General features: G+C 42.0%; 1 protein-coding gene across 2 annotated transcripts in view; it reads left to right on the top strand.

Annotated features, from left to right (window-relative positions):
• The window catches only part of DPYSL3 (dihydropyrimidinase-like 3), a 121,001-nt gene that overhangs the window by 57,260 nt on the left and 37,057 nt on the right, over positions 1–26,684 (top strand). The window contains exon 1 of one of the 2 annotated variants that reach the window (XM_011931495.1): positions 1–181. The exons of the other annotated variant lie outside the window; for it this stretch is intronic. Within the exon in view, the coding sequence (XP_011786885.1) occupies positions 143–181 (39 nt within the window). The 5' untranslated portion in view covers positions 1–142. The remainder of the gene's footprint in view (positions 182–26,684) is intronic. 2 annotated transcript variants of the gene reach the window in all.

Here is a 26,684-nt window from a genome sequence, read left to right as displayed (position 1 = left end):
GGCGGGCGGAGGCGGCGGCGCGGCCAGCGCACCATTCACTCCACCTGATCTCGGGGCGCTGTGCGCTGAGGATAGGCGCGGGCGAGCCGGAGCAGCAGCAGAAGGAGGGAGGGAGCCAGCCGCTGCAGCAAGCGCCGCCACCATGTCCTACCAAGGCAAGAAGAACATCCCGCGGATCACGGTGAGTCCGGGCGGCCGCCGCTCCCTCCCTCCTCGCTCGCTCCCCTTGCCCGCTGCGGGCGGGGTCGGCTCGGATCCCGCCGGCTTCACTGGCCAGGTCCCCGGGGAGGGACGGAGACCCGGGGTCCGGGTGGCGGAGCGCGGCGGTCAGTCCAGCCGGCGCCACACAGACTGAGCGACCCTGGGGTTTGAGGAAAACAAAACAAAGAGGAAACCCAAATAGTGGCGCGGAGAAGTTTGGATTATTTATTCTCCCTTCCCATCGCAGGCAGGAGCGCGGGGCTCGCGGCTCTCCCAGGACCCCTGCTCCGCCTGGGGTGTCGGTTTGTGCCGCCCCAGGTTGAGGTGTGCTTTTTGTCTAAGGATCCTTTCGGCCGGACTGGGTTTGGAGAGATGACACCTTTCCCCATGGGTACTTCGTAGCCCGACCGCGCCCCTCTCCCAGCTCCAGCCCCACGGCTCTGACCCCTGCGCCGCGAGGGTGGCAGGGTGTCTGGACCACCTGTCCTTGCCGTGTCCCCTTCATGCCCGCGTTCACTCCGACTCATATTTCAATGTATCATTTATGGGACTGGACAGCTAACGTGGCTGCAGTGGGAATGATCAACTTTGTGTGTGTGTGTGTGTGCCTTCGATGCACTTTACATTTTTCATTTCTTTTCTCCCTCACATCAAAGAAAAGGCCGAGTTTTTAGAGCAGATTTTAGTTTGCTGTCGCGGGCGCACGCTGTGTGCATGCAGTGTTCAACCCATTGTGTGCAAGACCGAGACGCTGAGACCGGCGGGTGTCAAATGCGCTAGGGTGCGCCTGGGGCGGGGTGGAGAGGGGACGTGCCATTATCAGGTACAGAAACCGCGTCTTCACCGGCGTCCAGCAAGTCTGGGATTCCGTGGTGATGCGCTGCAACGATGCCCCCAAATAGTAGGCACATATGGCAGGCTGGGATGGGCATTTACAAAAATAGAATAAATAAAAACTAACGTTTTTTAGTTTAGCACGGAGCAGTGCGGTTGTGCTTTGTCTATAGTGAATTAGATGTGTGTGTGTGTGTGTGTGTGCGCGCGCGTGTGTGTAGTGGGGGAATGGGTGGCTACTCCATCTTTGCAAGCTGAACAAAGGAAGTGATCAGCTGGCCCCTGGAAGGCTCTGCTGACGCCCTAGGGCAGAGCTTTACCTGCTACAGTAGTTGATTTGCAGGGTCCGCCAGGTTTTGTTGTGGGCACGAGTCTGTTTGCACTTGTTCCCTTAGGCTTGGAACATCCTGTGCGTTTGCTATTGAGATGCAGAATCTTCCCCTCTGCAGGCAGGAAGAAGCCTCCGTTGCCCCTAGTACATTTTATTGTCAAATCGTTGAATTATTTATTCATTTTTTTTTGCCGCACCATACCTTTTTCATGCAACTGAGCTTCACTTCACACAAATGCACCCCACCCCTACCAGCTTCCCAGCTGGTGTTAGGGAAGAAAAACTCCCCAGGGAGAAGAGTTGAGGCCCGCAGGGATCCCTTTGCCTGGTAGAGGCTTTGGGTTTTAACCGATCCTCCTTTACCACTACCTGATGGCATTCACTTTCCGTTATTGAAGAAATATCATGGATCTTTTACAATGCACAGTATTATCTAGTGCCGACTGTCTTGTCTTTCCAAAGAACTATGGAAGTTATCATCCAAAAAAAGAAAGAAAGAAAAGAGACAAAAAGAAAAAACTGATTGGGACAAAAGCTCAATTTTTACTTATTTCCCCAACTCAGGAGATGGAACCACAGCTCTCATGCTGTTCTATGCTGGAGGTATGCCACATGTTTCTGCCACTTGCTTTAACATCTAGTGTATATTTGCTAGTTTTCCTGTTAGGGATAGGCAGAGAACCTATTTTTTTTTTCCTCCTAGACTGCAGTGGTTCTTCTTCTGGACTCAGCCTGTGACATGACATTGAGAGCCACACCCATTCTTCTAGGTATCATTTAAGCCACCTTTAAGGAAAGATAAAGAAATTCAGCCTTGATAACTTGCCTTAGGAGCTCCAGTAAATGTGCTTGTGCCCTAATCCCAGGGTCAGATTTGCAGTGGATTCCCTTTTGTTTCTGTTTGAATGATCATCCCTGGGGTACATCCTTCATTTTCAGTGCGGCTTCCATCCTTTCTCTCTGTGTGTGGGGCGTGGTGCTGCATAGCAGCCTCTGCCTTGAAGCTGGGGCTGTATCTCCAGCAGCTGTAATAGGAGTAGACAGTGGTTGTGAATTTCTTCAAACCAGACTGCCTTGAATTCATTGTTAAAACCAAGGGGATGAAAAGGAAGGGCATGGCAGGAGGCAGATGTTGGTCTTTGGGAATAAGGAATCCATTTGTAAATTTTCTCATGCTTCGTGTTTGCATTTCCATGAACAAGGAATCTATTTTAGAATAAAATATTTATGTATGTTTGTGTGTCTATAGAAGATTATAGTTGTCTATATATTATGAAGGTTGAGGTACCTTTTCTAGATATAGTTATAAATATAACAATGTAGACATACATATTCATGTGCAGAAAATATGATTAAAGATCTAAGTATAACATATACTCCCTACCATCAATTCTAGTACATTTGAGAAATGGTAATGTTATGGAATTTGAATTGAATTTTCTATGCCCTCTCTATTCCTTTCTATGAAGGCAGCCCCACCCAGTAGCTGAGGTGTTGCTGCAATCTGAGGACTGGTGGGGGCAGTCTTTATTGGCCTGGTACCCTTTGCCTTCCTAGGAATTACTTTCTACCAGTGTTTTGGGTCCAGAATAGGTTTGGTTGTTTTTGTTTTGTTTTTTCCTCCTTCTACCTATTTTTATTGCCTTCCTGAGATTAAGGCATTCTTACTATCCTTGTTTTATTGGTTTCCTGTGGGAGGGCTGGACATGAGGGGGAGATTTCTGTGTCCCTGTTGGAGTTGGCTGGGAGTAGCTACCTTTCTCCTGAGTAGCTCCCAGGACTTCAGATCTTCATTGTCTCTTCTGAGGTCGGCTATGTGGATTATCTGTTCTACCTCAACACAAGCCTTGCTTCTAATTATCAGAGACTGGCAGTTTTGGGGATTCGACAGATCACAGCAAGGGATCTTGTATCTTCACTGTCTAGCGATGGACCTGGTATACAGATACATAATGATTAGGCTTGGAACATCCTGGATGCAGAATCTTCCCCTCTGCAGGCAGGAAGAAGCCTCCATTGCCCCTAGTACATTTTATTGTCAAATCATTTATTTGACACTTAAATGGATGAATTGATTAAAAATTATTCCTAATAATAGCCCATACATGTGGAATGTTTATTTTGTGTCAGGTATTATGTTTTTTTATGCCTTACCTGCCTTGTTTCGTTGAATCCTTGACTCAATCAATACTGTCTGAGAGGGACTATAGTCACCCCTATTTTATAAGTTAAAAAAATCTTAGAAAATAAAAAAATAGTTTGCTCATGGTCAGAGATTTAGTAAGTGTTAGAGGCCGGACTTAAACCTACATACCCAAGTGAAATAAAAATGCATGTCCCTCACCATCACACTCTTTGTGGTGTCTCTGCCTCTGCCTCTACCATCACTGTTACTCGGCATTGGTGGAGCAAATGGTTTCCAGACCATCTCCACTGCTGGGAGGCATATTTTTCTTGTCACTGTCAACAAATCCCATAACATGGTCCTTCTTACCTTTTGTATTAAGTACATATAAGAACACATTTTTGAAATAGTAGTCACCATCAATTCTACAGGTAGAAACTTTTGATAAGTTACAGTTACTGTTTCCCACTGACATACGTTACAACTTGAAGCTGACCATAGGACTGGGCCAGGCCCTAATACTTAGGCACTTAGGTTCCAGTGTTTTATATGTATTTTCGTATTAGAACCTCCACAGATAATTATTTCCCAGTTAAGGAAGGAAACTGAAATATGGTTAGGTGAAGTCAGTTATTTAGAGTTGCCTGGAGAGAATATTGGGGCAAAGCTAGCAATCAAACCTAGGCCTTGTCTGGCTTCAAAGCTGAGGCTGCCGTGGTGCAGCAGCTGCCTCCTGGAGGCATGTGCAGCTGAGATGTTGAAAGTTGTGGAAACAGCTCCAGAATTCCCTCTAGGAGACAAATGACAGAGAACTGGTCTTTTGCAACTACTACTTGGATTTCTGTAAACATTGTCTTGCAGATAATGCATTTCTGTTGCATTGAAAGTTTGGTTGTGTGTGTGATATTTGGGAATTGCTGGAAGACAAATCCCCAGTTAGGAATACAACTTGCAAAGTTCAGTCTAAGGTGTGTAGTCAGAACTCTGTGATCTCCCTTGAAAGGGGTAATTGTGAGTGTCGTAGGTGCCACTGGAATTTATTTTCTTTTTTGGAGAAGTGAAGGGACCTTATGAACGGGAATAACACCCAGATCTCTGCAGCAGTTAAGCTGCGAGCCTAGAACTAGAGGAAGGGACAAATGCAATCCCACCTTTGGATCTACGCATTCCTCTTGCTTCAATGGGTGTCATTTAAGAATGAGAAGAAAATATTAGGAGATGGAGAACTAGAGTTGAGGAAACCAAAAGAAGAGGAGTCACGGAAAACCAGCTCTCTCTGTGTAAGGCATCTTGAAAGGGAAATTCCAGGGTAAAAGACAGAAGAAAAATAGCAAACACTTAGGAATGGAAAACATCTTAGATATCTGATCATGGAAGTCTCAGCCCAGGCCCTGCCTAAAGTGTTCATTTGTTACTTTAAATTTTGAGCAGGTATGTGCTGATTCTTAGCCAGGTTATTCCTTTTCCTCAAATACTTGGAGAAGGCCTCAGGTATACAAAGAGCCTCAAACATTACTAGCTGTGACCAGGCCAGCTGGGCACTGGGAGGAATTCTGAAGAAATAGATTTCCTGAGAGAATTCAAGTCTATGTGGCAAGACCCTCAGTTTATAAATAAAAAGCCTTTCTGCTTATTGCACTGAACTACTAAGAGGCTCAAACAGTGGCCATGAAAGTGGTCTATGAACTCTGGATGTGTTCAAGAGGGCAAACGCTGATTTATATTCATAAAATCTCAACTACTTTGGAATGTGGAAATTAATAAAAGAAGATTTGACAATGGTCTGGTTAGAAAGAGACTACTTAGGAAATGATTTTTTTAAAATAAGAGTTTTCCAAAACAAAAATAAACAGTGTTATGTAAAAACTTTTGTTGTTGTTGTTTAGTTACGTTACAGTGTTCCTAAGAATTTTATGCTTGTCATTTCTGACAGTCCAATACAGGCCATTAGACCGCCTTTGAACTTTTGATATAGAGACTCTCCCTTAACCTGAATAGAGGGCATTTTCCTAAATCAGTTGAACTCTGTGTCATTTTTTAGTCCTCATCAGCTTCTAGCCTAGAGTGACACAGGTTATGAAGATCCTTTCAGCTGTTTCTTCATAACTCGTGTTTTAGTGGCTTGTCTGCTCTTTTCTCTTGAGTTGGGGAAAAAAAAAAGCTAAATTTGAAAAGAACAACAACCAAAAGAAAAAAAAACCTTCTGTCCTAGTTGGTCCTCTGTTCTTTACCTATTGACATATTTTATAGGGCCATTTGTTTTTGCTTATTACATTTGAAAAACTGCAAAATGTTTACAAGGAATGGGTCTCTGGGGTGTAAATGTTTTCATCCTTTGATGAAATCAGTGCATCTAATCAGAAGGAGACAGGAGATTTGAATATGTCATTACCTCTTGTGATGGATGGTTTTTTTGTTTGTTGGTTGGTTGTTTTTTGAGACAGAGGTTTGCTCTTGTTGTCCAGGCTGGAGTGCAGTGGCTCGATCTCAGCTCACAGCAACCTCCGCCTCCCAGGTTCAAGCAATTCTCCTGCCTCAGCCTCCCGAGTAGCTGGGATTGGATCACCATGCCCAGCTAATTTTGTATTTTTAGTAGAGACGGGCTTTCTCCATGTTGGTCAGGCTGACCTCGTCTCCATGTTGGTCAGGCTGGTCTCGAACTCCCGACCTCATGTGATCCACCCTCCTCGGCCTCCCAAAGTGCTGGGATTACAGGCGTGAGCCACCGTGCCCAGCCTGTGATGGATGTTAATAGGAGAGGTGAACTGTTCCCTGGTTTCTCCCTCCTCAAATCAATGCTCAACTTTGCCTTTTCTCCCACTTTCTCTAGGCAAATGAGAAACAAATAAGAAAGACCTTGGAAAACCCAGAGAAACAGACTCCTGTATTTTCAGACTCCTTTTGCTGTGAAGTCCCTCTTTCATCAACATATGCTTATTTCAATATATGAAACACAGGTATCCTCCCACCCCTCAAAAAAAGCCAAAGCTAGTTTCATGGAATAGAATGAGCCTCTCAACTTGGCCTCTTCTTTTGGTTCCAGTCCCTACATGAAGCCCAGTATAAAAACTACTTTTCTTGAGAAACTTTCTTCTGTTAATTAGATTGTAGGGAACTCAGTGGTAAGAAATATGGGACTAAGCATGGTGGAGCTATTATTGTTAACTGTCTTAGTGAAAGCTACATGGATTATCTCATTTAACTCACAGCAACTCTTATAGCTACAGTTATTAACCATCATTTTGCATTCTGGAGGGAGGCTCAGAGAAACTAAGTAATTTGACTAAAGTCACACAGCTGAAAAAGCAAGAGCCTGGGATTGATCCCTGCAGAGGTAAATTAGATTCATAGGCAAGAAAGCAGTAGTTCCATAGGCACAGGTGACTACCTCCTCCCGCCGTTATCTCCAGCTGTCCACACCTGTTAGCTCTAAATGTGGGTCAGTGTTCACAGAGTGGAAGGATTGGAGATGGTCTGGCCAACCCTATCACATCACCATTGGAACAACAAGTGGGTTGTGTGTCCTCTTGACAGTGGTTCATGCATTGCTTCTGCCAGCTGTCTGAGTTAGCTTCTGGCTTTTGCCCAGGAGCATGTATGAGTACAGGATGGAAAAGCAGATGCTATTTTTCTGCCTTGCTTCAGAGCAGAGCTGGGTCTAAGGCCCTTTCTCACTCTCTATCCCTGTCTTCTTCCCAGACATAGCCAGGCTGTCTGTTTCCTTTCAGTCACGCGGAGAAACATTTGCGGGACACACCCAGCACTTTAAGCTAGATGGGGAAGCTCCACAGTAGAATGGTCCAGGAACCTATTTGGAACATCTGGAATTCAAGGACAACATTTCTCATGGCCTAATTACTATTTCTTTTCTCTGGAAGTGCTGGACAATGAGATTTTAAGGGTAAAATGAGATTTTATTTTTTAAGAGAAGAGTTCCTTGGACTAGTAGAGTAAAGGAGCCCTCTTGTTCTTGGATGCAGGATAAGGAAGCGAACCCTGGAGGGAGTATCAGCACACTGTGGTTCAGGCCTGCCTTTGCCTTTAATTTACTTGTCACTTTGGGCAAACCCTTATTATCCTTCTCAGATTCTGTATCAGTAAAATGAGGGCATTGAACCAGATGATCCTTGACGTCCCTGCCAGTGCAAATGACCCTGTGAGCCAGCCCCTCCTCACTTTGTTCCAAATTCACAGAGAGGAGTTCTAAGCCCTTCCTGTGAGGGAATAGAGAGTAGGGAGAAAGCAGCCATTGTTGGCTGAAACTCAGAGGGACCAGCCAACATCTGTATTGTATATAAGGGGCTTTGGTTGCTTTTTACACTTAAAGTCCCAGCCTTTTTCTCATTCAGGGAGTAGACTTAATTAATAGATTTTGTGCAGGGGAGAGATGGAATAATAATGACTGATAGATCTTCTGCCTGGCAGAGCATTAGTATTAATTCAGATGAGCATTATTACAGTGATATCATGATTCATTTACTGTCACATACAGTCTTTCTTTAGGATAAGGCTACTATTGATAAGGGCATGAAGGCGATAAGTGCCCCAAATCTAGACTGGCCAAACAAACAAGAAAACAAGTCAAAAACAACTCGGCGTCTGTATCTGCTCACCAAGCTCTTTTTTCAGCTGCTCTTGCTAATATTTTAAGTATGATGACTGCCATCCAATGGAAATAATCTACCCTCAAAGGCCCAATCATGCCATGTACATGCCATGAGGATAGGGATGGTTTTTGTTTTGTTACCACTGAATCTCCAGCACTTAATCTTTGGTTGTCACATATTAGGCCCTCTGTATTTGCTTAATGAGTGGGTGTATTTAACACTTACCTGCAGGAATGATTTCAAGAGAGAAGATCACCTGAAAGTATACCAATTTGTTCTTGTATATAATCTTCCGTTTGACAATTTGTTAGAATATTAACTTCTAAATAAGGCCACACTCTAAGGCACAGGATCACTGGGCCAAGAGAAACATGACAGCTCTTTAGCAGAACAAGCAAGTCGTTGTAATCCAGGGCCTGACCTGGGCACATGTGCCAGAAAGTCCATCCATCACTTCGACTTCTTTCTTGTCTGGCCTCCAATCCTCTCTTCCAGATTCTGCATCTGGGCTCATTCTGAGCTTGTTTCAGGGGCCTACCTGGATACTTGTTGCCTGCAACAAAGACATCATTTCTCTTACTGCAAATGATTTAAAAGAATTAATACAGACCTTTATGTCCTCTTTCATATAGAGGAAACTGTCACCATGACTCTTTGAACCAGGATACAATATAGATCTTAACTGAGGTCTCTTTCTGCCTTTGCACATAAACTATAAAGTCATTAGAGTTATTAGCAGCAACTAATTGCTGCATTGACCAATCTGCATTTGTAAAGCAAACTTGGTATTTTGGAAGCACTGGTTAAGGAGCAGCTCATAGTTCTTTTTGTTTCCCTATTAGGGCTGGACATTTACATGGAATGGTTTTGTTTCTGTGTGTTCTTTCAAAAGATTTTTGGTCTCTTACCCCACTGCACCTGTCAGCTTTCTCTGAGCTACATTCGGAGCTATTCTTATTACTAATTTTTATTCTAAATGTAATTCTTTAGTTTGAGGGGTGGGGCCAGTTAACACAGATTTTACTAAGCTTATCTCTGGGTACAAATCAGAGAGTTCATGATTTCAATAGGTTTATGTGTAATGGTAATCAATAAAGCCTTTTAAAGGGAGTACAAAATGGGAGAATCAAAGTATATTCATGGAACCAAAAACCTTTGATTAGAAAGTGTTTGAAGAACACTGTGTTATAACAGTGTCGTATATAATATAATCAGGTATGATAAAAGCATTTTGCTCTTTTTTATTGCATAAAAGATATTTATTGATCATAAGTTCTGGGAAAAGTTAGTTTAATAATAAGAATAATTCACATTTATTGTACCCTGTGTAAAGTGCTTTTTATTCATCATCTCACTTAATTTTCAAAACAACTTAATTAGGTAGATAGATTTTTAACCAGGTCTTTCTTTCCATTTTATTAATGAGGAAATTTAGAGAGATTAAGTAATTTGCCTAATATCACACAAGGCTTAAATGATGGAACCAAAGTTCAAACTTAAGTTTATGTGACTTAGAGCCCCCATTCTTAACCCCACAGTATGGTGCTACCTTAAATTATCCCTCCGGAGGGATAATAATTTATCCCTCTGCCACCTCTGGAGTCACAAGACATTGGTTCCAACTGGAGTTCACTTACTTCAAGTCCAGGGGTAGGTCCTTCTCTGCACCTGTTTCCTGTAAGATATGAGTGGTGTAGGTTATGGGGGACATGGAGAACAGTTGGTGCCCCTCCTCTGCAAAGGGAATGGACTCCTTAGCACTGCTTGGCATCGGGAAGCCTTCTAGCCTTCCTGTTAAGAGCAGTTTTGTTTCCGGCATGTCCAAAGCTACTCCACACTGTTGTACTTACACAAACAACTTGCCAGGGAGATTCCCACCACTTTCAGCATCTTTGCGTTGAATTAGTGAAACTACCAATTAGGGATTCTTCCTAACGTGAATTTAAATGCCACCTTCTCATTTCATACTCCACACTGCATGCCCCATTCTCTTAAATCTTAGGTAAGATTCTTTTGAGGTTTGACTTACTATGACTCTGTAAAATTCGGACTTTCAGAGTCTCCATGGAGATTACTTTTTTCTTTATCTCGCCTTAAAAAAAAAACGGGATACATGTGCAGAATGTGCAGGTTTGTTTACATAGGTATACATGTGCCATGGTGGTTGGCTGCACCTATTGACCCATCCTCTAACTTCCCTCCATGACTCCCCAACCCCCAACAGGCCCTGGTGTGTATTGTTCCCCTTTCTGTGTCCATGTGTTCTCAATGTTCAACTCTCACTTACAAGTGAGAACATGTGATATTTGGTTTTCTGTTGCTGTGTTAGTTTGCTGAGAATGATGCCTTCGAGCTTCATCCATGTCCCTGCAAAGGACATGATCTCATTCCTTTTTATGGCTGCATGGTATTCCATGGTGTATATGTATCACATTTTCTTTATCCAGTCTATCATTGGTGGCTGTTTGGGTTGGTTCTATGTCTTTGCTATTGTAAATAGTGCTGCAATAAACATACATGTGCATGTGTCTTTGTAGTAGGATGATTTATATTTCTTTGGGTATTTACCCAGTAATGGGATTGTTGGGTCAAGATTTTTTTTTTTTAAGTCTAATGCCCCATCTTATGGATAATAAAACCAAGACCAAGTGGCACCCACCTAATTTGCATTTTTGCTACTATCTGTTTTACTGTGGGGCACAAGGATTTTAAAATTAACTAAGGCTTTTTTTCATTACAAAATAAGTATGTTGGTTGTAGAAAAATTTACCAAAAGCACAAACAGTAAGGACAATAAAAATAAGCTACAATGAAATTACTCAGAGAGAACCACTGTAAACTTTCAGTATACCCATCTAGATTTTTTTCTTTTGACTATATGTGCCATTTATTAAAATGATTCCACATATTTTTTATGCTGTTTTATGCCTTACTTTTCATTGCACAATATATTACATCTTTCCATGTTTTAAATATCCTTCCGTAACTTAATTTTTAATAGCTATATATTATTACATTCCTTGGAAAATCTAGTTAAATGAATCTCATTTTGTTTGCATTGTTTTGATATTTTCCACGATCTTTGCATTAACAACAAAAATGAAATGACAGATTTATTGTCGGTTGTTTTTTAGTTGAAGCCAAACTAAAAGCTACGCCAGGATGAGAGGTTGAGTAACCTGCCTGAAGTCACTCAGCTCATGAGTATCAGACTACAGATTGAAATCCCAGTGTCTTTACTCTTAGCCTTATATTCTTGTCACCACTCATTCCTTCATTAGTTATGCCATTTTACATAGAAAACTCTGCTTTCTCTCATTTCCTCCAGCTCTTGAATGAGCACATTTGTTTTCTCACTGCCACCTTTGCCGTCCTCCCTGTCTTGCTGAGGCTGTTGACATTTGTAGAGGTACACTGTGTCTTGGGACCTGAAGCTACACAGCTGGAGAGGAAACATGGCCAGTTCTTCCCCACTCCTTACTGGCTCAACCTATAAGCTTGGAAGCTGGTTTTAATTTTACATTTTCTGTGTGTATGTGTGTTTGTTTTTAAAACTTTTTTCCGCTTAATTCTTTCAAGGAGACCTTTATTTGAAATCATGCACTTTTTCCCTCAAAGTGAATTGGTGCCTCAAATCTTGATGAAATTACTTTGTTTGGGGATATTGATAAATTCATAGTGGGGTTTTTGGATAAACCATAATTTATCCAATTAAATTGGTTTAAATTATGGCCTTATAGAGAGAAAGGGCCTTCGACAACTCAGAACGTTTTAAGGCAGTTGAATATAATCTTCTGCTTCTAGGGACTTCATCCTGGGTTTATTCCACAAAGAAGGTATGTTTTGTTTGTTTCCTTTTCATTTCACTTACTTCATTGCATGCTCTATCTCAGCACACTTTTTTGCTATGAGAAATCTTGGGAAAAACTTAGCTTTGCTTGGCTAGGGGCAGAAAGAGAAAAGGAACCAATTATTCCAAGCTCTTCATTTGAATGATTGAGAAAATGTGGATCAAAAAGGAAAAATAGTTTACCAAGGTCATATAGTAAAATAGGTTTAAAAAATTATGAGGCATAGGACTCATTTTTCCTTGCTCTAGTTTAGTGCTTTTCTCATAACTTTTGTTGAGGAAGGCAGAGAGTGAGGGGGAGAGTGAATTACGTCCCCTACCCAGTAATTGAAGTCTTAACCCTCAGTACCTTAGAACGTGACTGTATTGGAGGCAGGGTCTTCGGAGAGGTACTTAAGTTAAACGAGGTCATTAGGATGGGCCCTAATCCACTCTGACTGGGGAGTTTTATAAGAAGAACAGATTAGGACACAGACACAGACACACACAGAGGGAAGACTATGTGAGGACACAAGGATTAGGGGAGTTTGATCTGCATACTAAGGAGAGAAGACTCAGAAGAAACCAAGCCTGCTGACACCCTGGTCTCAGACTTCTAGCATTTATAACTTTGGGAAAATAGTTTTTGTTGTTAAAACCATCAACCTGTAGTACTTTGTTATGGCAGCCCTAGCAGAGTCATAAAGGGAGAAAGTGAAGAACGAAGAATGAAAAAATTAAAAACTTAAAACTTGAGAAGTTCTCAGAGAGCGGAAAAGGGAGCCTCAAATAAAATTTATAAGAAATTATGGCAGACCAGAGCCCATGCTAACTGATCTTCAATCATAATTGTGTATATGGCATTTCATTCAATTATATTACCATGCCCATGTCATAGTTATTATTAACCCACTTTACAAATGAGGAAATTGAAGCTCAGAAAGTTAATTTGTCTCAAGTTCCATCATTATTAACTAACTGGCAGAACTAACTCCAAATTCACCTTCTTGTCAGCCTTGAAAACCCTCACTTACTGTACTGTTCTATCTCCTGTTAAGAAGGTTAATGTAAGCTGCTTACTTATCAAGTTATTTAATGTTAGGAGAAATAAAAAAAAAAAATGTACTCCAAAGTCTCAGTGACCTGGAATCCACTTAATTGATTAGACAGGAAATATTTGGCCCTTGATTTTAGGATAAAAACAGAGATTGGGGACATTTAAAAAGATAGTGTAATTAGATTTCAGTACAGTCTTCCCCGTGGCTTACACTTTGACATGTCTAAATGAACAGCTACATACAATGAAGAATTAAAGTTCATAGTGATGTGCCATGGGCCGTGAAGAAATCTGATCCATCAGACAGAATCAACAACTGTCACTAGGTTGCATTTACTAAAGAAGGAAACCAGATCCATAAATCTATAACAGGAGCAGACTTGGAAGCTATCTATGTTGGAGTTTTACAAAGACATATTTTCAGTGATTAGATAGATAAATAGGCAATCAATCCAAAAAAATAATCAAAATAACCTGAGCTGCTGGTAAATCCAGATGTTATGATATGGGAACTATGAAGTGCTTTAAATATTGAATGTAGATGGCGCTGTTGAAGCTGCCTCCTCCCTGTTTTAAACTTGTGAAGTCTATCAATCCTGAAATATATAGGTTAAATTTACTTGGATATTTAGAAAGAAGACATAGTCAAGGTAAGAGGTAGACAGGCATTGTTTTCAACAGATACTGGGATCAAGTCCCAGCTAACTGTATATTAGCTGTGCATATTTGTTGGTTCTACCTTTAGAGTAGAATATTAAGCCAACCACTTCTCACCATTTTTCATCATCTGTCATCTTACTCAAAGAACTCTCTAACTTTTCTCTGTGGTTCCACTTTGCCTACCCCGAAATTCATTCTCTATTCGTGATAACCAGGTGGTCCTTTAAAAATGTACATCAAACCAAGTCACTCCCCTGCTCAAATATCTCCCATTACACTTCAACTAAAACCCAGACCATGACTCTTGAGGTCCCATGTGGGGTGGCAATGCCTACTTCTCTGGTCTCCAGTCCTGCCACTGACTGTCAGTGACTCAGCATCAGCCATCCTCCCATTATGACACATTCATGTCCACCTCAAAGCTTCTGTACTTGCTGTTTTTTGTTTTTTTTTCTCCCTGGGACTCAGATTATTCACGTCTGTTCAGGAGACAGCTCCTTAGACATGCCTTCTTTGAAAATGTTATCAAATGTCCCGGACTCTCTTCCCAGCCTCCACCATCCCCTTATCCTTTTTCTAAATTTCACTTATCACTGTTGAAATTATTCTACTTATTTAGTAACTTACTTATTTTTTGCACTTTCAGCCCCTGCAGTGCCTTATTTTATTTTGTTCACTATTGTATCACTAGTACTGTGAACAGGAGGCGTTTACATGTATTAGATGAAGGAATGAATGAATTAATTTAGACAAATGTTTCTCTCCCTGGGTTAAGTGGTTTGGAGAGAACAGGTGTCAAGGAAACAGGGTTATCAAAAGGCTGTTAGTCTATCTCCTCTATGATCCTAGGGACTCTGTGTCATATGTCACTGTATCACTAAAACCTAGCTCAGTCTACCCCTGGATGAATGGAATGATAAATGAAAGATGAAGACTTGGGGCAACAGGGGAAGAGTGATAACACATAGGTGAAAACTGGCTGTGTCTGAGATGACTGGCAAAGATGATAACTTGTTTGCTATTTTTTAGACAAAATTTAATACATGTTACAACATACATCTCGCTTTGATAGACATAAAACATGTAACTGTATACTTCAGTCTGAAACATTTCTGAGCAGAGACACATCATAAAAGAGTAGGCTATTCCAAAAGAAGATTATTTGCCTGTTGTTAAACTCATAGAATGTTAAAGAGTGATCACTGGGAAGAGAAGTGGGCAACTTTATGCCTTTGCAGGTAAGGGATGAAGTCTTGGAGGTTTTAAGCACAGAGAATGTATTCCCATAATGTTAACATGGTCTTTGCCAATAATAAGCAGTCTCAAATACATTCCAGGAGGTGCCTATTATGAGTAAAGCCTTAGATCTTTATTGAAGGCGAAGAAACCTTTTGTTCTAGGATTAACTACCCACTTGTCTCTGATTTTTGAGTTCTGATAATTTTTAAGTGGTGTCTCATTTGTATTTAGTTCAAGTGTTTGTTTCATTCAAGGTCTGCCTGACCTCTTGAAGGCCTTGTTCTCACAGCATCTACAGTTTTATCTATCAGAACAACTTGAAGAAGTTCAGGGCCAAAGAATAAAAAATAGCCTCTACTTTAATAACCACCTCTCTATCCAATGAAAGTAGAACTGCAGAGTATAGGTTTTTAGACAGACAGATGGAAGCCTGTAACCAAGAAAATCAGTCATGACCATTGTCTGCTTTGTCAAGAAGGAACCAGAAAAAAAGGGCGAACTCTTCCCTTTCTTTCCTTACCTATATTCTTTTATAGGAAGTGTGTTTGGGTTGTTGTAGAGAGGTAGTTAAGATATATGGTATGAATCAAACCAAACTAAAAAGAAATGAAAAGTCAAGTTACTTTTCAGGGATAAAGGAGAGGGGAGGTAGGCACCAGGTAGAAGGCTTTGACCTGAGAAGATTTAGGGAGATTCTAGCTTCTAAAGGAACTCACATTTATTGAGTACCTACTACGCACCAAAATCTGGGCTTAATGCTCACAGCATTCCTTTGAAAAAGATATTATTTTTCTCGTTTTACAGTCAGGACTCCAAAGCCCTTCCCTTTCCCACCATTCCTTCAGGCTAACTGGCACTGATTGATCGCTTGGGTTCTTGGGCTGCTTTAGTGATGAGGACTCTCTTTGCACTCCTGTGTGACATACCTAATCTTTGAGGTCTGGACTGCAAGGCAGAGCAAACTGGAAGACATCTGTGGTCTTTGAGACAATTTCTTCCTTCCACACTCTCCACGGGGCCCTTTTCATGGCCGCCTGGTGTGACTGGAGCACCGCAGCAAAGTGTTCTGTTAGTCTTGCCCACCACGGACAGTTTTAGGAAGTTGCATAAGCCGGTGGTTGTGTGCTTATGACCACAATTCCCAAGAAGCTCCCACCAGCTTTCAAAGTACAATGTCAGACTTGAAGAAGAATCCCTGTGGCCTCCACAAATAGATGGGGAGCTATTGCCTGTCATTTGAAGGTGCTTCTCACACATTCCAAGGCCTGAGCCCGCATTCCTCCTCTGGGAATTGCATTTTGGCAGGCTTTCAGATTTAGTGAAAAGGTTTCTTGTTTCTGAGAAGCAATAGGGTGGGAATTCACTCCACGTCTCTGTCATTGTAAAGGCCCTGTCAAAGCCAGCTGTCAGTCAGAAAAGATGAAAGGAGAGAGCTGCTTCTTAAGAGGGAACTGGGTACCATTAACAGCACAGCCGCTTGGAAAGGCGAAAGGGATCACAGAACTTTGACCAGAATCCATGGCTCCCGACTCCCATTCTAGGGATCTTTCCACTTTCTTTTCTGCCTTTCAATTGGCACAGCCATTTTCAGTGTGGCATTAACTCAAGCCCATCCACTAACACGTGACCATTCTCTTAAATCCCAGGCCACCATTTCAGTGACCTGCTACATGGCTCTATGGTTGACCAGTACCTCAAAATTATTCTTAGTGTTACACTTCAATTTTGTTAGTCCTTTTTCTGTTTCCTGTGTCTATTAATGGGCCCTCCCTAGACATGCTACTTTGAAATTCAGTCTGGTTTGGCACGTCTGCATCTGCGTCACTTTCCCTTCCTCTTCAGTTACTTAGTTGATTGACACTTTCTTCTGCAGTGTGCCATTGCATTTTCTAATCCATATTCTTCCTGTCACACTGGACCACAGCAATTACCACATTCTTTTACCTTTTTATAATTTTCTTTATTAAGTTCCTTTTAAAAGTTATAAAGTACATTACACATACGCAACTAGAGAAATAATGTAAATAAATAGAGGAGAGAGAAGAAAAAGTTTAAAAGGACCCCTACAACCTCTCTCTGCATCCTTTCTTTCTACAATATCCAATGTTAATAATATGATGTGCATCCTTCCAGAACTTTCTTCCAGATCAGCTCACACAAAAATATAATAAACATATTTACATACAGCATTTTTTGTTTGCTTTGACAAGAACTGGATCCTATTTTGCGTATTGCTCTACAACTTACTTATTTTAGATATTTCTTCAGTTCATGATGTAGATTTGGAGATGGCCATAATAATCGTAATCCGTGTTTGTGGTGATATCATAGTTTATTAAATCATATCCCATTGTTGGCTATTCAGGGCCTGCTTTGGGTATTTCCTGCTTGCATCCCCAGATACCCTCTCCACCTTTGTCTACCCTGCTCCATACTCCATGTGTGGTGTACATTAGGTGGTTTCTTTGCCCTTGAGCTTCTGGTTGCATTTAGCTCTTAGGGCACCAATAACAGATTAGAGGAAGAGTGAATACTGAAGTCAGGGTATTTTCCCCTGATTCCTTCCTGTCACTAGGTCATTGTGGGGCACCTACATGTCTCTGCTGAAGGTTACAGCTCCTGCCAGGCAGCCCCCTCCATACAGCTACAGTCTCCACTTCCAATAACTACTCCCTTCCCTTTCCCTCTTCTGGCCCTGGAAATGGCTCCCTGCTGCCGGTAGGCCCTGGATGCTGCATATCCATTTATTTGCCCTAAACACTGCCCACACTTTGTTAAGTAATTTCTTTGTTAAACTCTCCTTAATAACTTCTTAATAATTTTATCTGTTTCCTGCTGGCACCCTGAGTGCTAAAGGTCTTTTCTTATTTTGTTGTTGTTTTTTTTTCTTTTCCCCCTGCCACTTGCTGTTTCTAAGTTTTTCCTTCCTTTATCTCCAGCATGGGCCTCTGTCATTTTGATTTTTTGACCCTAAGATTGACTATTTTACTTATTTTTTTGAAGATCCTTCTAGGGCTCCTACATAGTAAAGGTGAAACTTCCTAGTTGGCAGCCTTTTGCATCCCTTATTCCAGTATCTTAAGCATTGGAGGAAGGAGGGTGCCTAACTTCACAATTTCTTATGGAAATGCATTTCTTGCATCAGTACCATTGGTTCTCCCAGTGATTGTGTGATGTTGGACCATGAGCTAACCTCCCTAAGCTTCCACGTCTTCATCAGTGCGATGGGGATGATAGCCGCATATAATTCATAGCACTTGAAGATTAATTAATTGAACAAGTTGTACTTAAAGCTTCTACCTGTTTTCAGCAAATAAGAAGTTTTCAGTAAATGGGAGTTATGGATTATTGTAACACACTGTGATCATAATTGCCATTGGCCATACCCACGTGTACAAATCAGCTATTTACCCTAGATTCACTCAGGCAAGGCCTCTGTGGATCCTTTAATCTCTGCCAGACAAAAGATTTTTCTGCCTGCCTCTCCCCCACCATCTCTTCCTTCCCTGCACCTTTCTTAATTAATAGACTTTGTTTTTTAGAGAAATTTTAGGTTTACAGAAAAATTGTGTACAAAGTACAGAGAACGTCCATAGACTCTTTCTCACTCCCTCCTCACCCCCAAGTTTCCTCTCTTATTAACACCTTACATTGGTGTGGTATGCTTGTTACAATAGATGAACCAGTGTTGATACATTGAAGAAAGTCCAGTTTACATGAGAACTCGCTCATTGTTGAGTAGTTCTATGGGTCTTAACAAATGCAAAATGTCATGTGTCCGTCATTATAGTATCATCTAGGACAGTTTCACTGCCCTGAGCCACTTCAGTGCTCCACTTACTCACCAGTTCACCCCTTCCCTGTTGCCCTACCCCCCACCCCAACTAGTAACCACTGATCATTTTACTGTCTTTCTATAGTTTTACCCTTTGTCTTTTTAGGTCACATTACTGTTTGCGATTCCGGCTTACTTTTCTTACTGTTTTATCTTTACTTCTCTCTTCACCTTCTCTATTCAACTTCATGGCTAGTTTACACAAGCAAATGTTTCAGGAATGAATTATTAAACTCGTTTACCCTTAGAATAAAGACTTAGGTTGAATTTTAGGCACTTCGTCCTGATGGAATAGGCATTTGACTTTTGCACAGGCCCAGGGGCTCACGGGACAAGAGACCCTGTTTGACTGAAGCTGGATGTCACTTCTGTAGTCTGCATATGTAAGAGAGCTTCCGCCCATGGCACATGTATTTGAGGCCTAAAAAGGAACAATGCAAAGCAAAACAAACAAGTAATAAAACACAAAACTATCATATAAATCCAGACCGAAGAGGAGCATGAATTAGCTCTCTAAAGCACTGACTTGGCTTTAATCCATACTGGACTTTATACTCTGGTCCTGAGTAACAGATTTCTCAAGCAGTTTATATAAAATGGTAATAGCTGCCTTATATTTGTACTGCAATTTGGATTTGATTTTAACAGTACATCGATATTATAAGAGCAGTAAAATAGAAGTTGTAGCACGGTAGTAGGAGCAGTAGTAATATGTGTAATGCCTACCACTTAGGAGTCTTTTTTTTTTTTTTTTGAGATGGAGTTTTGCTCTGTCACCAGGCTGGAGTGCAGTGGTGCAATCTCGGCTCACTGCAACCTCTGACTCCCAGGTTCAAGCGATTCTCCTGCCTCAGACTCCTGAGTAGCTGGGATTACAGGGACACCACCACACCCAGTTAATTTTTGTATTTTTAGAGGAGACAGAGTTTCAACATGTAGACCAGGATGGTATCGATCTCCTGACCTCGTGATCTGCCTGCCTCGGCCACCCAAAGTGCTGAGATTACAGGTGTGAGTCACTACGCCCGGCCGGAAGTCTTTTTTGAATACCCAACCCTGCATCATGTCTTTAACCCTCACAGTAGCCCTGTGAGGTAGGCATTATTATCTATACTTTACAGATATATAAATGGGCCTTTTTAGAAAGATTTACCTTCACTCAGCTGAAGAAGCTGAGGCACAAAGAAGGATCAAGTTAGTTGCCTAAAATCACAGAATAACTTAATGGCAGAGATGCTAATGCAGCCCTGGCTTCTGGACTCCCTCAGTTGCTACCTACAGTTTTGGGTGGCTTCAAAAACTGCTATTAGTGCTGGTTTTCTTCCCAGGCAGGAACCTTTCTATTTTTTCCAACCAAAAGCCCAGTTAAAGATTTGCCACATGTCTTCACTTACCCAGATCTGGTATCTTATCTTCTGATAAGGCATCTTTTTTCCTACACCTGACCTTACTCCACCCTGCCTCTTTCCCCATCCCCCCAAGCTTTGGACCCAGAGCATGGTCCCCAGTAATCTCATCCTTCTGCTGTACTGCCTGATGTGGGTGGTCCCCGTCACTCTACTTTGGGTCTTGCTTTTGCTTCTGAGAGGCCCATGTGGACACATATGGGCCTATACTTCAATAGCAGAGATGGTTCCAGCTGTTTCATGAGATCGTTTTGGGGGGTTCTAGAAGAAGGCATTAAATAACATGGAATCATGTAATGACACATTTTGTCCCCTTTCTAGTTCTTTTTCAAATCTTCTGAGTAGATCAAGGAAAAAGTCTCTGTTTACTACTAGTTTCTCATTAACATCTTCCTGATCCATGATATTCTTCCTTTTTAACAAAATAACAGATCCAAGATCATCCTTTAGAACCCTCTCGAAGGCAGCAGAATGTAGACAAAATTTAGTGATGTTTTGATTGTATTCATTCCTAGGTTCACTGTTTATTTTTGGCAAGTAATACTAGCTTAGAATTTATGAGACTAAGATAGTGTTTTCTTTTAAAATACATTTATATGAGGATAATATTAAGCAAATAACAGCACAGTTTATAGCGGGCTGTGTCAGATATCATGCAGGTAGTGCACAGATGACTGAGGTCTGAGCTACACAGACCCGGCTGACCTTTCTCGTTGAGAATGGAAATGCTCTAGGGCTCCTCTTGTCCAATGCTGTCCCTCCCCTCCCCATTCTCTTGCTCCTGGCTTGTTATCTATTTGCACTTATCTGTGTCTGGAACACTGTTGAAGATTAAGAGACCATTATCGGGGGGCTAGGATTAGGGTGCCCCCCACAGTCCATTCCCCCATCCGCTCTGACCCAGGGCAGGCCACATCACTTGTCAGTCCCTTTGATAATGACATCTTTAAAATGGTTAACGTGAAGTTCTGGGGAGGGAAGAATGCACATAGCTGGCTTTGATTCTCCAGTTCAGACAACAGAGCAGCCTCTCTCCCCAGGTTAATGCTGCCCTGGGCTACTGCTGACTCCACATTGCTGTTTTTCCTACCTTGTATCTGTCCCTCTAGGGCTAAACCAAAGATAATAAAGAAAGTGAAGACAGTGCTTTCGATGTGTTATGTATTCTGCTTTGTGGGTTGCATTTTGAAGGGAGTGCCCCAAGTTGACCTACTGGAAGTACACCTCAGTGGTCACTAAGTACATTTAGATGATGAGGAAAAGAAGGAGTGTTTGAGACTCTCATCTGTAGCAGTTCAGAGGTTTGGAATAGCCAACCCTGGTAAACTATGCCCAGTTTCAATAGACTCAGAGCCAAGAAACTGCATGGCTCCTCAAGATGTCTATCTTCTCCCAGGCCTTTCTCTTTGTCTCAATGGCATGCGTGTCATCGAGGATCCTAGAAACACACCCATATACTGGAGGGAGCGTGGGTGGGAGGCAGCTCTAAGACCTTACTGCCCACTCTACAGTCCTGCTGGAAGAGAGTAGATTGTTATCTCCTCACAAGGGCTTATTCCAGAGGAAAAATGACCTGGAGGGGCCATGGGAACTTGCCCTGTGGGATTGGGTTTAAAAGGGGAAGTCTTGGCTGACCTTGGCTGCTGGTGGCAGGAGCTGAGAACAGTTGCTGAGGCTTGGCTGGGGACTGGCGTCTCTGGAATTCCCTTTATGGCAAGGTCTGTTATATTTTGATTAACAAAGTGTTAGTTCAGTCCTTCTTGAGTATTTGTGAGAGAGGAGTTTTACAATGGCTGGTTATAATTGTAAGAAATAATGATGATGGTAGCTCATATGTATTAAGCATTTATAGTGTGCCAAGCAGAGTTCAACCCTTTATATATAGTATACTCCATAATCCTTGTCTGCACCCTCAGAAAAAGGTATCATTGTCCCCATTGTTCACTGATGAGGTAACTGAAGCCCACCCAGAGAGGTGAAGTCATTTATCCAAACACGGGTAGTGTTGGTGCTAGAAGTCAAGCTCATGTCTGCATGTCTCACCCAAGGCAACCTGTTTAATAGCAGAGCAAGGATAAGAACTCGAGTCTCCTGAGAGCCTATTTAGTACCCTTTCCTAAATATCACCTTAAGTCAACAGGACTATCTTAGAATGTCTGGTTTTTTCTCTCTTCTTGAAGTGATGCTGCTTTGGGGAAGAAAAACAAGATTTCATCCATGCACTCTATCCGTCCTGATGTTTTCTTAAAAGTGAAAGTGTTTTAGGAAATCAAATCTAATTGCCCAAATGGGACTTTATTTTAAATAACCACCTGCACCTTCATCTGGATTTTAAAAGGATCTTGAATCCACACTGAGAAGGCCAGAGTCTGCATTTTGTTAATGCAGGTAACAAAATATTTGATTTTGGGAGTCTCATTCTTCATTTTAAATCCTCTTTATAGGATTATAGTTTTTACTCTGAGCTGCTGGAATGTCTGCAGAGTGTGGAACAGATGTGTCTTAAGCGCTGTTCTCAGGCTGATTTTATTGACTGGGAAGAAGTCCATGGAGGGCTTTGGTTTCTCCAGGAGGCGTGTTCTCGTTACCTCAGATAGACAAAGGTAGTAATTTATGTTCTCTAAGTTGAAGACTAGGGCAGGAAAACTAAAATGGAGCCCAACATCTCTAGTAGGCTTTTACCTGAAGATTCTGTCTTTTCATTGCCTATTTTACTTTGCATCTGTCATTCTTAATAACATTCCTTATAGTATTTATTATATCTTCCATTTCTCTCTTCCCACCCTTTCCTCTCTTTCTTCTCTTCTTCCCCCTCCTTTCCTTCCTTTCTTTTTTCTTTTTTTTTTTTTTTTTTTTTTTTTTTTGAGACAGAGTCTCGCTCCGTCGCCCAGGCTGGAGTGCAGTGGCCCGATCTCAGCTCACTGCAAGCTCCGCCTCCCGGGTTCACGCCATTCTCCTGCCTCAGCCTCCCGAGTAGCTGGGACTACAGGCGCCCGCCACCTCGCCCGGCTAGTTTTTTGCATTTTTTAGTAGAGACGGGGTTTCACCGTGTTAGCCAGGATGGTCTCGATCTCCTGACCTCGTGATCCGCCCGTCTCAGCCTCCCAAAGTGCTGGGATTACAGGCTTGAGCCACCGTGCCCGGCCTTTTCTTTTTCCTTTTTTTTTTTTTGTTTGAGACTGAGTCTCTGTCACCCAGGCTGGAGGGCAATGTTGCAGTCTCGGCTCGCTGCAATCTCTGCCTCCTAGGTTCAAGTGATTCTCCTGCCTCAGCCTCCCAAGTAGCTGGGATTACAGACGCCTGCCATGATGCCTGGCTAATTTTTTTTTTTTTTTTTTTTTTTTCATTTTTAGTAGAGACAGGGTTTCACCATGTTGACCAGGCTGCTCTCGAACTCCTGACCTCAGGTGACCCACCCACCTTGGCCTCCCAAAGTGCTGGGGTTACAGGCATGAGCCACTGCACCTGGCCCCCATCCTTTCTTTTTTCTTCCCTCCTTTCATTCCTCCCTTCCTCCTTACCTTTTTCCCTCCCTGTCTTTTGCTTTCTCTCTCTCTTTTTACTTCCTTTATTCATTTCTTTGTTCCTCTCTCTTTCATTCTTCTTCTCCCACACTGAGTTTTTTATGGTTAGTTTTCCTAATCAGTATCATACCCTAGTGAAGGAAAAGATGTTACACTTATATCACACATTAAAGTCCTGTGCCAAGCTGGATTGCAAAGTAGATCCCTTTGTAAACTACGTTAACACATTCAGGCCATAAGGGGAAGGTGTATTGCACTGATTTTATAAGTAGTGGCTTAAAAGTTACTGGTTTCCTAAAGCTACCTGCCTCAGAGAACTGGTCAGCAGTTTGGACACCGGAACAAATTCAGTGTCAAACAGAGAAGAGAGCCCGGTCAGAAAGAGCTGCTTGAAAGACACTTGGTCCAGTGGCCTAGGAGGAAATCAGTGAAGTGCCAGGAGATGGGAGACATGGATTTACTTCAGATTGGAACTAATCTACTCTGTCACTTGGAGAAGGTCACTCACCTCTGTGTATATCTCCCCATTTGGAAAATAAAAATAGTCTGTCATCAGCGTACTTCATAAGACTTAAAAACATTCAAAGTATTATAAATAATATTAATGGAATAAATATAATATTTATTAGCTTTTTACTTGTGTGCTAGATAATACACACACACATACACACGCTGGCAACCACCCTGTGAGGCGAGCTAGGTATTATTATCCACTGTGGGCTGATGAAAAAAATGATGCTCTGAGACGTTAAGTCCCAACTCAAGATCACCCACCTAGTTAAGCGGTCTGTCTGATTCTCACAGCAGTGGGAAAACCCAGCTGGACCCAAACTTGCCAGCTGGTACGCCTAGAACCCCGCTGGGCTGCAAGACAGTGACACACTCAGCTCTTGGTAGCTGTGCAGGGCCTAAGGCAGGTCAGAGGCTGGTTGCTTCAGGCTCTGAATAGGTTCATTTTGGGTTCTGGATACCCTTCAGGTTACCATAGCATGCCCTAGAGATATCATCATTCTCTCTCTCTCTCTCTCTCTCTCTACATATATCTATCTATCTATCTATCTATCTATATATATACATATTTACATTAGAAAGATTGCTAACTTGTAGACAAGAACATTTGACCTCCTCAGGCATCAGCTCATGGATGCTTGGCAGTATTGGCTGCTAGGAACAGAAGGTGAAGAGGCCCACTGAGCCATATTCATCACTGAGGGCAACTTTTATTTTATTTTATTTTAAGTTCTGGGATACATGTACAGGATGTGCAGGTTTGTTACATAGGTAAACATGTGCCATGGTGGTTTGCTGCATCTGTCAATCCATCATCTAGGTATTAAGCCCAGCATGCATTAGCTGTTTATCCTGATGATCTCCCTCCTCCTCGCACCACAACCACCATGACAGGCCCCAGTGTGTGTTGTTTTCCTCCCTTTGTCCATGTGTTCTCATCGTTCAGCTCCCACTTATAAGTGAGAACATGTAGGGTTTGATTTTCTATTCCCGTGTTAGTTTGCTAAGGATTATGGCTTCTAGCTCCATCCATGTCCCTGCAAAGCAGAGAGCAACTTTTAATCAGAGATATTGGGTTTGTTCATCTTGTTGGCTTTTGATCCTAGCATGTATTAATCTATCAGGCTTATCCATGAATTCATAGACAAACACTTTTTTGTGTCCAGTGAGGTTTGATTTTATGTGACCTGGGGGTGGTCAGTGGTTATGTCATACCCCACACTCACATTCCCCAGTGCCAAGCCCAAGAATTGCCTTTCTGAATCCTCTTTGTTGATGACTGATTTGCCTAGGCTGCCCTTTGTAGTGGATCCCCCTTCCATGGAAAGAGTTAAAATTGGGGAGGGTAGCAGGGCAAGCTGAGGACCCCTAGAGGAAGCATTTATTTGAGCTCTTTAAGTTCAGATTTTGATATTTTTTCTCCGCATGGTGAAAACAAATAATAATAACAATATTTGTAGCCCATGGAGCAAAGTCTTCTTAATCTCTTCTCTGAAACCTACACCAGGCCTATCATTCATCTTTGGGCTCTGTTTAGATTGCTGATTATTGAGCCAGAAATATTTTATTTAATTACCATTTGAAAAGGTTCCAATGATACCATCTCAATGGTGTTAATTCCACTTGGATCAGTGCTTACTATCCCCTTGATGTACATAGGGCTGGAGATAGCATTTGCTGCTTTGCTGACATTTCATGCTTATTGAAGGGAGTGATGATCACACTAGTGGCTCAGGGCTGGGTGTCCTTAGGCTGGTCATATTTCATAACTAGTCTGAGTTCAGACAGAAACTGGCCCCTTTCCAAAAACCAGTTTAGTTCAGCTCTTTGCTGGGAAGATAAAGAAAATCAGGAAAGCATTGAATTATGAGAGGGAGGGTACTCTTACAGTTACCTAGATTGTTATTATTATGAAGTTCCTTTTGAAGATGCTCTGTCACCTTCCTGGACACACATAGAACTGTGGGGTGGGGTTGGGGGCAGGGAGGTGGGCAGTGGTTCCTTGTGCTGGTCTGTGACTTGGTACTGGGCTGGCTGATGGCTGCATAAGGAGCTTATAAAATGCAGATTTGGTGATGTAGAGCACAGCCTGGGAATGTGTATTTTTCTAATGTACACACTAGTTTGGAAGCACAGACCTAGGACTGCCTCATGTAATTTTGCAGTACTGTTAAAATAGTATATCACAAAGCCATAATTTATTTTCTCAAAATTTAATTTTTGGCCACTTCCCACAATATTCTGACCCAGACGCCTTTCCATCATGTGGATATAATAGAACCTCCTGTGTCCCACCCTTCACCTATTCATTCAACCAGTATGGAATGGCTGTCTAGGATGAGCTCCAGGAACTAAGGTAGAAATACCAAAAGATACATTGTTCCAGGACTAAAGGAGTCTTTGGTTTAGTCAGGAGATACTTGAATAATAAATAAATCAGCTACAGTAGAACATTGTTATTTTTCCAACTAAACTGCAGTGGGAGCAGGTGAAATTTGCTGGAAGGTCAGGTCACATATCATGGAG

Source organism: Colobus angolensis, unplaced genomic scaffold (assembly GCF_000951035.1).
Source record: "Colobus angolensis palliatus isolate OR3802 unplaced genomic scaffold, Cang.pa_1.0 Scaffold90, whole genome shotgun sequence".
NCBI classification, from domain to species: Eukaryota; Metazoa; Chordata; class Mammalia; order Primates; family Cercopithecidae; genus Colobus; species Colobus angolensis.
The sequence above is the reverse complement of the archived record's forward strand: the minus strand, read 5'-3'. Positions and strand labels throughout refer to the sequence as shown.